This window comes from Megascapheus bottae, chromosome 1 (assembly GCF_031878675.1).
Source record: "Megascapheus bottae isolate mThoBot1 chromosome 1, mThoBot2.hap1, whole genome shotgun sequence".
NCBI classification, from domain to species: domain Eukaryota; kingdom Metazoa; phylum Chordata; class Mammalia; order Rodentia; family Geomyidae; genus Megascapheus; species Megascapheus bottae.
In genome coordinates, this window is record NC_143509.1 from 44006810 (window position 1) to 44019395 (window position 12586).

A 12586-nucleotide genomic window follows, 5' to 3' on the forward strand; every position below is an offset into this window, starting at 1 on the left:
ATGATAGAAAGGGCAAATTACAGAAGTTCTTAGCCTAGGCAGCCTGGCTGAGAATATGCCTCTGGTATAATTTAAATTCTCACAACATGTTTTCAGTCCCTCATTGAGAGTCATTATTCTGGCTTAAGATACTATGCAATGTAATTCTTTAATTCTACATTAGTTCTAATAATGAATGTCTTCCCACAGAAGTGCTAAGCCCTCTTGAACTAAAATATATGTGATTAACAAAGCCTTTAGAGAGATCAAAAGCTTTTTAACTACAAAATTGCATAAAAATGAAACATTTGAAAACATGGTGTTGGTCTTCCTTCTGGAACCTTTTTCTAGGGTGACTGTGAGGTACAAAGAAAAGTCAGATCTTTTTTATGCATGTCTTTCTGTTATCTGGGTAATTTGGTCTTTCTTTGGTCTGGTAACAGTCCAGTGATTTGAGAGCGCATTGTCAATCTAGTTTTCATGCACCTCTCACATGTAGGAGAATTTTTCTCTCCTGGTCTTTGAGGCTTGAACTCTTGGCCTGGGCATTGTCCTTGAGTTTTTGCTCAAGGCTAGCTAGCACTCTACCACTTGAGCCACTGCAAAATTTCCAGCTTTTTCTGAGTATTTTATTGGAGTTAAGAGTCTTACAGAGTTTCCTGACCAGGCTGGCTTTGAACTGTGGTCTTCAGATCTCCACTTCCTGAGTAGCTAGAATTGCAGGTGTAAGCCACTGGTGGCCAACTAAGGAGATTTTTTTTTTTTTTTTTTTTTTTTTGTGGGTCATGGGGCCTAAACTTGGCTTGGGTGTTGTCCCTGAGCTCTTCAGCTCAAGGCTTCTGCCCTACCCTTGAGCCAAGCCCCACATCCGGTTTTCTAGAGTTTAATTGGAGATGAGTCTCAGCTCCTTTTGAACCTGGGCTGGTGAACCTTGATCCTTATATCTGAGTCTCCTGAGTAACTAGGTTAACAGGCATGAGCCAATAGCACCTGGCTTAAAGCTTAATTTTTAGTAGAACAGTTTGAAAATAAATATAAACAAGTAAGAAAACTAGAAAAGAATCCAAACAAGTGTTGTTAAAAATCAAAAGGGGAAGCTGGACGCGGTGGCTCACGTCCCTCATTCCATTCCTGCTTTTGGCATACAGGTGGAGGTGGGCATTCTCCAGGTCCTAGCTTCCATGTTGCTTCCTCAGGGATATCTTTTTAAATATAGTAGACCAAGTCAGATTTTTTAAAGATAATGCCTATCACATTAGTAAAAAAATGAATTATTAATGTAGTAGAATCTTTTTTCATATAATAACTCACACCAATTTGTACCCCTCCTTTCTTTTAGTTACTGTCCAGCTAACCAACAGAGTGGGTCTAGTTTTGGATTCTCCAATACTTTATCCTTGGTGTCTAGAAGAGTGGTGTCTAGATAAGGGCTCTATAAATATTTATGGCACTATTTTAACTCTTCATTGAAAGTAAAATAATCTGGTGGTTCACACCAGTAATCCTAGTTACTCAGGAGTCTGAGATCTGATGATTGCAGTTGGAAGCCAACCTAAGCAGGAAAGTCTATGAGATACTTACCTCCAATTAAACACCAAATAAGGTGCTAGTGGAACTGTGACTCAAGTGGTAGTGTGCTACTAGCCTTGAGCAGAAAAGCTCAGGGACAGTGCCCAGGCCTTGAGTTCAAGCCACAGGACTTCTTCCCTTCCCCTACAAAAAGTAAGGATTGAAAACAGAAGGATAGAGAAGAAAGAAAATGAGACACTGGAAGATGTTTAAAGTAGCTATTGTATGCTAGATGCCAGTAGCTCACACCTAACTACTTAGAAGGCTAAGATCTGAGGATTACTGTTCAAAGCCAGCCCAGGCAGGAAAGTTTGGTGACGCTCTTATCTCCACTAAACTACCAAAAATATCAGAAGTGGAGTTGTGACTCAAGTGGTAAAGTGCTACCCTTGAGCCAAAAGAAGCTCAGAAACAGTGGTTAGACCCCGAGTTCAAGCTCTAGGACCGGCACATGCACACATGTACGTACACGTACACACACACACACACACACACACACACACACACACACACACACACACACAGAGTAGCTGTTGCATTATTCAAAGGAAAACGGAACCTATAGTAATATACCCAGCCATTGTACTTGAGTGTTTAAATTTTAGTGTTTATCAGAGAAGGAATAGAAAGGGAAAAGAATTCAAGATCTTCATTCTTAAAGCTTTAAGGAAAGTAATTGGTGAGATACACTAAATTGTATGAACTTTTCCTTTCTATAGATAGTTCTTATGTGCTGGGAAAATCGTCTCTATGATGCTATGATCTATGTCTACAACAGAGGCATGAATGAATTTATTAGTCCCATGGAGGTAAGTACTTATTAAATATAGGACATATTTACATTGTCTGCCGGGGCCAGCCGGCAGCAAACCAGGGTTCGCAGATTGGGGTTCCTGAAATAGGGGGCAAGGACTAGGAAGAAATAGAAGAGAGACAGACACACCGGGTCCAGGATGTCTGCAGTCCAGGTAAAGACTGCCGCGTTTATTTTCCACTCCAGCTTCTTCCCTTCTTGAGACCCAGGGAACTTCCAGGTGTTACATTCATATGGTAAATCTCAGGTCATTTAAACAGAATAAGGCCAGAAAACAATAAGACAATAAAGCCATTGTCTGATGCAAATCAAGGTACAGTTTGATTCCACTCTGGTTCCCAACAATTGTCTATTAGTTTTTCCCTAGTATCAATTTGCTTTCAGTAGTTGGTTTTCATCCAGTCATTTAAAATTTCTTATTTATTAGACTTTATACCAATTTTAGTTTGTACTCTCAAGTTGTCTTTATTGTTCTTTATTTTTTATTACTGGGGTTGAATTTCTATTACTGGAGGCTTCTTGTGTGCTAAGTATAGTCTTTACCACTGATCCACGTTAGACTTTTATGTCATATCATCTGTCATGGTGTTCTTGTATATTTGAATCTCAGGAAGCAATATGTAAAAGTGATGTTTGCCTATTTAAGTTTTAAGACTTTAATTTTTTTCTGCTAGGTCTCTTTTATATAGTAGTTTTTCAAAAGGTTTAATAAACTTATTTTATATAATTGCTACATATAATAAATTACTATTCTGTAATTCTGTTTTGAAAATATATTCTGCTGGGAATGGGTCCTGAAAACTAGCAGACAGTTACTCTTTGTAAAGTGGCTAATGTATTGATTTTCCAAATTCAGAATTTTGTAACATTTATGATGTTTTGTTTTTAATTGTCCTTGTGAAAAGAATCCAAAAAGCATTTAGGCTTTTCTTTTGCCCATTTAGTTATTTGCCTTACATTGAGGAACGCACTATGGATAACGGGTCTATGAAGAAGGTACACACAGTACCTTTCTCAGCTGCTTGCTGCTTTATTACTGTGACTAATGTAGCACAGAAGATCCAGGCATGTAGTGATGACATCCAGGCAATTTTCCCCTCGCCCCCCACTTCAAACTTAATGCAGTTCCAAACTGTCTTCAGTATTATAAATTTCAGTCATCCTGTGAAATTTCAGACTGCTGATGGATGTCTAATTTCTAGTCTTTCAATTTTGGTCACGCTTTCTTCTTTTGGTCAGTTTCTAAGAGTAATAAATACCACATTCCACTTCCCTTGATTTTGACACTGATTGTATTAATTATTCTTTCCTTCTACACCACCCAGCTGACTCCTCATTGAGGTATCTGAGAATGGTAATTGCCTCTGCAATAAGCTTCAGTACTTCCTTACATACAAAAATGTTCTCTATACCCTAATTTTCTAGTTTCTTTTAGAGAAATCTCTCAAAAGAGATTTGATATAACACATTATACACCAACTGAAATGGTTGTTGGATTTTTATGTTGCTTCTGCAATTTCTATGAGGTGTGAGTTTTATTCCTCCTATCTGCTTCATATTTGTACCTGTACGTGTCACATGGTGTACTGGCTCTTGGGGGTTGCCTTTGTTCAGAGTAGCTTTCAAGTTTAATGGCTTTCTGCAGGAGTTTGATATTTATTATTAAACAGTCATTTGAAGATTCCTATGATTCCCCTTTTTTAATTTCTGTGCCTGTATGGGAATCACTTTTCACTGTTTGAAGTTTAGCTATATTCATACTTAAAGAGGTATACATTAATAAGAGATTTCCTACCTTTTGAAAATTTTTCTCACTTTTTCAGAAGGAAAAAGCAGTTGAAATGACTATTATAGCTTGTGAAATCTAGTGCAGTTTTGGTTGTAAAAATAGGGCCAATGTAAGTTGTGAAGAAAAATTTATCTACCAACTGAGGTCCCCATGATGCTAGCCTAAGAGGAGTCAGTGGAGAAGAGCATCAGTATACAGAATAAAAGAAGAAAAGGAGATGGGTTTACATATGTGTATGGGAACACTAACTAGTGAGTAGCTCTTTTAATGGTTAGAAGTAAAGATTTATATACCAGTTTAACAAACAACAACAGGAAAGTATGCAAAGTTCTTTGGAAAGTTCTTCTTTTTTTTTTGAGGTGAGTGTCTTACTTTGTTGGTTGGCCTATTATTCTTGAGACCTTCAGCTTCCTGAGTAGCTAGTGGGAGCTATTACTACAGGCATAGAAATCATTTTGGGGAGACTTCTTGATGTAGACACCTGAATTTTGTACTTTCTGGAGTTGTGAATCAGTCCTTTCTCAAAGATGAAAGTTTCTGTGGAGGATCCATAGCATATATATACAATGCCCCTGGACACTTTTTGCTCAAGGCTAGTACTCTGCCATTTGAGCCACAGCAGTCACTTCCAGCTTTTTCTGAGTATGTGGTACCGAGGAATCAAACCCAGGGCTTTGTCCATGCTAGGCGAGCACTCTACCACTAGGCTATGCTCCTGACCAGCATGTATAATTTTTTGAGGCTGTATATATGGTCAGATAATGTCCTTTTGTTCCAACGCTATACCCAATAAGATGTTTTGATGTTTTTAGTATAAAACAGTCTCCTTACCACTTTGTTAGGATGTTATATCTTTATTAACTTGCTTTAAAAAAAAGAGTAACTTCAAGTTTAAGAATGTGAAATGCCTTAAATAAGAAATTATTATCTGAACAACTAACCTTGTCTAAATGGCTTCTTTTAATGAGGAATATGACAGAGACTTTTCTTAATAATCCTTCTAAACAGTGCATGTGAACATTACGTTTTTGTATTTATACTCAGTAGAAAAATGTCTAATTCTATCAGAGAAAGATGATTAATAACTTAAGATTCTTATTATCTCTAAAAATATTATTGTTTGAAATGATGGTGATTATTTTTCTATTAATTTTAATACAGAAACTTTTCAGAGTCATTTCTCCTCCTTTGAATGCAGGAAAAACGCTATCAGGTATTAATTTTGAAACCTTTAATTTTATTCTCTTTTTCATATGTTAAGGTATTATTTAAGCATTATAAAATTCACCAATTTTATGTGTGCATGTGAGTTTTGGTAAACCATGTATAACCAATACCATAGTCCAACCATAGAAGAATATCTCATATTGTTAATGTATCTGACTTTGGTACCTGGTATATTGTATATACATTTACTTGTTTATTTGAAATGGGGAAAGGAAGGGGAAAAACAAGATGATTAGGAGTGGGTGGGGGGAAGAGAAAGTGGGGAAAAAACATGGGAAAGGGTATCAATCTTCAAAAAGTAATATACCCACTACCTCTAACCCCTCTATACATTACCCTGACAATAAGAAAGAGAGATGAGAAAGAGAGAGAGAGAGAGAGAGAGAGAGAGAGAGAGAGAGAGAGAGAGAGAGAATTGTAGAAGGAATTGTATTTTTTCTCATAGAAAAAAGTTCTTGTCCTCTGTACTTCTAGTTTCCATGGTGATATTGTTTTTTTAGAAGCATTATTTCTACCTGTTTGTGCACATCTTACAGTTCTTTGTTACTGATTTCTAATTTCATTCTACTGTACTTTCTGATTTCTTTCTTTTTACATTCCTTATAATTTATTTTATTGACTAACGTGTAACTCTTGGGAAGAAAGTGTTGATGTATTCCACTGTGTAGTGGAATGTTCTGGTAGTTCCAGCTGTCTTGTAGTTTTGTTCAAATGTTCTATTTCCTGTTTATCTACTGCTGATTGTTTTATCTCACACTGAAAGTAGGATATTAGATTCTTTAAAGATTATTTTTGCCTTGTCTATTTCTAATTTAAAACCCTGTCAGTTATTGCTTAATTTTATAGCAAGTACTCATTAAGTATTTATCACTTAGACAAATGACAAATAATTTCATCCAAAAGTTGTTAACTTTTTTAGAACTCTGACAACACTTAACTTTCCATTCTTCACATGCTGTTATTCCTTTTGTGTGGTAATTTCTAAAAGTTTGGGCATTCTTTCTATTTCTTATAAAAATTATTTTGTAAATAATTAATTACATTGATGGCATCACAAAATTAGTTCAAATGAAAAGGTAGATCCCATCCAGTTTCCATTGAGCTGAACTGAAACAAAGAAAAACATGAATCAAATCTTTATATTCTTCAAAAATTCATGAACTGAGTTGTGTTATTTTTCCTTTAAATTCACCTTTTTTTCTCTTTCATTCAGCTGTTAAATTCACTCAACAATTTCCTTTTTTATTTATTATTTTTATTATTATTTTTCCCAGTCCTGGGGCCTGAACTCAGGGCCTGAACACTGTTCTTGGGCTTTTTCAAGTCTAGAGCTCTACCACTTGAACCACAGCACCAATTCTGGCTTTTTCTATGTTTGTGGTACTGAGGAATTGAATCTGTGTCTTCAGCATGGTAGGCAGGCACTCTACCACTAGGCCGAAATCCCGGCCAACCATTTTTTTTAGTTTTAACAGTCTAATTTAGTTATCTTTTATTGGTTCTGTTCCTCTGCTGCAACCCTTAATTTATCTGTTGAAATTTTTATGCATTGAAATATGTCTTGTTTTACTTTATTGAGGATAATTATAATAGTTCTTTTAAAGCTCTCATCTGTTCTAACATTTTGTTCATCTCAGGATTGGAGTTGTTCAATTTCTTTTCTTTTTTTTCTTTTTTCCCAGTCCTGGGGCTTGAGTTTGCGGCTCGAGCACTGTCCTTGGGCCTTCTGAAAGGTAGAGCTCTATGACTTGAGCCACAGCACCATTCCCAGCTTTTTCTTCTATGTTTGTGGTACTGAGGAATTGAATCCAGGTCTTCGTGCATGCTAGGCAAGCACTCTACCACTAGGCCGAACTCCCAGTCCAAGGAGTTGTTCAATTTCTTTATCTTAAGTTGTTTTTTTTTTCCCCCTCTGTGGTTCTTCAAATATTGAGTTGTTTTGTATTTGTCCTAGTATTTTGTTATTTTTCTTACCAATTTTTTCTTTGTTTTATCATGAAGTTTTATTATTAGTAGTATTATTTTTTTTGCCAGTCCTGGGGCTTGAACTCAAGGCCTGGGCACTGTCTCTGAGCTTCTTTTGCTCACAGCTAGCACTTTACTACTCAATCCACAATGCCATTCTGGCTTTTTGTGTTTATGTGGTACTGAGGAATTGAACCCAGGGCTTCGTGCATGCTAGGCAAGCACTCTTTCACTCACTAAGCCACATTCCCAGCCCCTCATGAATGTGTGTGTGTGTGTGTGTGTGTGTGTGTGTTTTAATAGTATTAGAGTTTGAAGTGAAGTCAGCCTCACATTTGGTAGGTTCTCTACCACTTGGGCGGTCTTTTTGTTTCTCTCTCTCTCTCTCTCTCTCTCTCTCTCTCTCTCTCTCTCTCTCTCTCTCTCTCTCTCTCTCTCTCCCTCCCTCCCTCCCTCCCTCCCTCCCTCCCTCCCTCCTCTTTCTCCTCTCCCTCCTCTCTCTCTTCTCTCTCCTCTCTCTCCTCTCTCTCCTCTCTCTCCTCTCTCTCCTCTCCCTCCTCTCTCTCCTCTCTCTCCTCTCTCCTCTCTCTCCTCTCTCTCTTCACCTCCCACAGGAAAAAATTGAGCTGAAAGGCAAAACCCACCACATCCAGCTTCTTGGTATAGGTTTTATTCATTTCTTGTGCAGGCTGGCCTCCATCTTCCAAGTACGGGGCTGGAATTTGAGGTGTAAGGTGCCACACTCTGTTGCTTTATTTTTGGGGTAGGACCTTCTGCTTTTTGTGCAGTACCGGCCTTGGATTTTGATCTTCCTACCTTCTCTCTAGTTTCTGGGATTACAGATGTGAGCCACCATGTCTAGCCTCTCTTTTTATTTCGATAGTATTATTTTATATGATCAAAAGTATAGCCTGGACTCTTCATCAGGGGTTTTTCATTCAGCTCATTTGTCTTTAGCTGGTGTTTTGGGTTGTGGAATAGGTTTTTAGACCAGGCCCAAAGTTCCCATGTTAGATTCAGCCACTGTCTCCCATATGCTAAGGAGAGACATGGTAATGGACAAAGAAAGATTTATTATATGAAAGCCATGGGAAGATAACACTTGAGTACATCTTCAGCCATATTCTGGGACACAAACATTAGCTTCAGGTTAAACAGGGAAAGTTGAAGTAGGCGGTAAGAAGATATATACCTTTAAACAGTCCCAGGTCACAAGTGTGTGAGTTGGTTGGTCATTAGCTCAGTCTCTGTCTCTGGAAGAGTTTTGTTATCACTTTGGGACAGGATGGCTGGTGATCTTTTGAGTTTTTAGCTTTTTCCTTTAAGGTGGTAAGAAGGTCTTGCCTGTCTGAGGCGCAGTTTGCATTCCACACAAGATACTTATCAGTTTTCTCTTTGTTGAAGACTGAGGTGATTATAAAATGACTGTAGCTGAGAATAGCTCAGATCAGGGCACAGGTACAAGGTCGGAGAACTTGTAGTTAATTCACAGGGCCCAGCAAAAGCATCTTTTAGGTGACCTTTTACAATTCTGATCTACATGCATGGTTCAAAGTTCACAGGCAAATAAAAACATGCAGAGCCTTAGAGTTGAAATTTTGTTCATTTTCCTTATAAAAGGTCCCTCTGTCCCCAGTCTCTTAAATGTTCATGTTTCCTGGCTTCTCTTTTCCAGTTCCTCAGCCAAAAAGTTGCTGCTTTTTCCAGGTGAGCCCTGACCCTGCTGTGTTTGCTATAGGGTATTTAGTCCCAGGCTAAAAGCCACAGTGATGGTAGTTTATTTGTACCGCTCCCTGTCTATTCTCCAGGCAGCTGAAGGCCCCACGATGCCTGTATGCTTGTCATCACACTCTAGGCATTGTTGGAGGGAGACCTCACTATTGCTCTCATCTTTTGTCCTTGGCTGGGCTGCTGGAGTCTTTTTCCTTCTTGGTGCTTTAGTGATCAGTCACAGCTATAATCTGACAGCTTGCAGATCTACTCTCTGATCTTTTCCCTTTTATTATTTCATTCTCTTCCATCCCTTTGGTCCGAAAAATATAAGGATCTTTCCACAGCTGGCTTCTGAGTGCAGGCCTCAGTGCACTTGTCCTTGGAGAAAGGCTGGAGAGGGGAGCCATGTATCTGAACTCCCCACCAGACTGATGGTTCTGTTCTTTCTCCAATAACTTTAGGAAGTTACATTTTTGTATCATGCCCAGGGTTTCATCTTTTTTTCTGTAAGGGTAAGGGAGTCATTTTCTGTATAGTCTTAATCTCATATCTAGAAACAGCCTTGAGCCTAATCTCTTTGGAACCAACTTGAACATTATTTTTCACATGAGTATCTACCAATAATGAACATGGAATATAGCACTGAAAAGTCTAAGTGCAGTTGTTGACCTTTAACTACAGAAAATGATATATACAGAGATTTAGGAGAGATTAGTTACAGAAAATGAAGCTGGGTATCAGTTTAGTTTACTATACATATACTTATCACCTCCTTACAGACACTACTGAATACTAGAAGTATAGAAATGCTCCAATTCTCTGTCTCTAAGAAGCTCATGATTAGGGGAATAGTATAGATGGCCTGGAAAATGAGTAGATTTCTAGATCATTTCTGTCTAGAAATATTCTGTCTCATATTTCTGATAATAAAATTGATTGTCTAGCTGGGTGGTGGTATGGTGGCTCATGCCTAGAATCCTAGCTACTTATGCCTGTAAATCCTAGCTACTCGGGAGGCTGAGATCTGAGGATCTCAGTTCAAAGCCAGCCTGGGGCTGTATAAAGTCTATGAGACTCTTTATCTCCAATTGATCACCAGAAAACCAGAAGTGGCACTGAGGCTCAAGTGGTAGAGTGGTAGCCTTGAGCTGAAGAGCTAGGGAAAACGCCTAGGCCCAGAGTTCCATGTCTGACAAAAAAAAGTGATTGTTTAGTAAATAAACTGAAACTGGTAATTTCATCAGTAACATGATCTGTACCTTGTGTTGGATTAAGTAACAAATTCACCACACAATGCTTATATTATTTCTAATATCCACATAGCAAAATTAGAAGTTTTAGGCCTTTATTTTTTTTATATATTTTTTATTGTAATCAATAGAAGGGTTACATGATATTTGCCAGATAGATGGTGCATTAATTCCCATACATTGATACCCTTTCACATGTCTTAGTCCCCATTTTCCTCCCCCCTCAACCCCTCATCTTGTTTTCCCCTGTTCCCTATCCAATTTCAAATAACCAAATACAAATATATCCGATATATCAGGTAACAAAGTGAGATACTGTAACAATATGAGATAACCAAGGGACAGCAAAAGAGATGAGAGATAACATAGTACCTTAAGAACAACAATCATTCATTATGGCCTTCATTTTTACCAGCTACAAATTCCCATAAACCGTATCACCTTGTTGATGTTCCTGTTCCATTCTGTGCCCTTGACCCTTGACCTAAATATCTAATTATCTTTCTGATATCCTTCACTCAGGAAAGTAGGCTTATCTCACAAAATAACATAAGCTTACATTTTTGACATAATCTAAAATAGATCCCTAAAACTTTATTCAAAATCAGTTTCTTGAAATATTTGAGACCAATGGCCTTCTCAGCCTTAGAACACAGTGGGTAGTGAAAGTTTGTGTAAAAAACGAGGAGCTATTGTGGCTATTACCTTAATATTACTTAATTATCAACTTATAGCCTGCCCTACACCTTCCTTAGGACCTAAGCCAGAGGATAAGACAGTGATGCATAAACTTCTCTCCTTAGATTTATTTCTTTCTACGTGTGCTGTTGAATAATTTATAGATTTGTGTCTGTATATAGAGCCCAAAGGGAGATTTTTTTTTTTACATTAAAGTGATCATATGTCAATTTGCTATTATTTGGAAATATGTTTATTTCACATTTAAATGCCAAGTTTTAGTCTTTGTTTCTGCATAAAGAGTATATTTCTGAAAAAGTTTTGAGAGAAATTGCTACCAATACTTTTCTTTGTTTTTTAGATGAGCAAGTTGTCATGGGCAATAAGCTTCTTGTGTATATTAGGTAAGAATTTTTGCTTATATATCTGTGACTGTATTCTTACTCTATTTCCCCCAGTGTTTGAAGAAATGTTATTATTTAATACTTGTCTATATAAAACTTTTCCATTTCCAGAGGACTTTTTTTTTTAAATGTTGGTACTAGGGCTTGAACTCAGGGCCTGAGCATTATCTCTGAGCTTCTTTTTGCTAAAGGCCAGCACTCTACCACTTGAACCACAGCTCCACTTTCAAGCTTTTTTTGGTAGCTTGGTGGAGATGAGTCTCTCAGACTTTAACTATCTTTTTTTTTCCCTTTTTCTTTTTTTGCTGGGCCAGTCCTGGGGTTTGAACTAAGGTCCTGGGCACTGTTCCTGAACTTTTTATTTTTATCCTCAAAAGTAGCTAATGTTCTACCACTTGAACCACACCTACCTCTGGCTTTTTTAAATTGGAGATAAGAGCCTTATGGACTTTCCTGCTTAGGCTAGCTTCAAACCTTGATCCTCAGATCCTTTTAGATAGCTAAGATTATAGATATAAGCTACCAATACCCAGCTAACCACCATTCTTAAAGCTCGATCAGACTGAGAAGGCAGCTATGAATGGTGTCACAGGTTCTTTCCAGATGCTGAGTATTAGGTTTTTGGATAAAGTCCTCATTGCTCTCTGTCCCTTTAGTGCTGTTGTACAGAAATGGAAGTCCTCACTCAAGCTCAGGATGGATTACTTCACCATCATTTTCTGAATGGGATGTCATTTTTTTTTTTTTACAGATACATAAGAACATAAAAATGTTAGAGGATACCGTGTGATGTTTTGATAAATGTATACATTAACGTTTAAATCAGGATGAACATATCTGATCCTTTCTTTATGGTGAAAAAAACTCAAAGTCTTGTAGTGTTTTAAAATAAGTAGCACATGATCATTATCTGTAGTTACCCTAGAACCCTATTGTGCAATAGCTATTATCTGGTCTTGAACTTGAACTGACAAAGCTGAGCCTGCTTCTGAAGCAAACTTGAATCTTAGGTTTGAGAGACAATGCAATGTGCTACTCATTTGAAAGATTTTCACTAATCACCACATCTTCTCCTCCCCCCTCCCTTCCTCCTTTTCTTTTAGCTGTTGTCTGGCAGGTCGTGCATATCCTCTGGGTGACATCCCTGAAGATCTTGTCCCCTTGGTTAAAAATCAGGTTGGTACCATTTTCACAGTAT

The 12586-nt window shown here is 37.7% G+C and overlaps 1 protein-coding gene across 3 annotated transcripts in view; it reads left to right on the forward strand.

Moving 5' to 3' along the window:
- Window positions 1-12586, forward strand: part of Vps8 (VPS8 subunit of CORVET complex) — a 231930-nt gene that overhangs the window by 96997 nt on the left and 122347 nt on the right. For all 3 annotated transcript variants that reach the window (XM_090343220.1, XM_090343238.1, XM_090343229.1), the window contains 4 exons: window positions 2268-2357; window positions 5313-5364; window positions 11346-11388; window positions 12492-12564. In XM_090343220.1, coding sequence (XP_090199346.1) covers window positions 2268-2357; window positions 5313-5364; window positions 11346-11388; window positions 12492-12564 — 258 coding nt within the window. The remainder of the gene's footprint in view (window positions 1-2267; window positions 2358-5312; window positions 5365-11345; window positions 11389-12491; window positions 12565-12586) is intronic.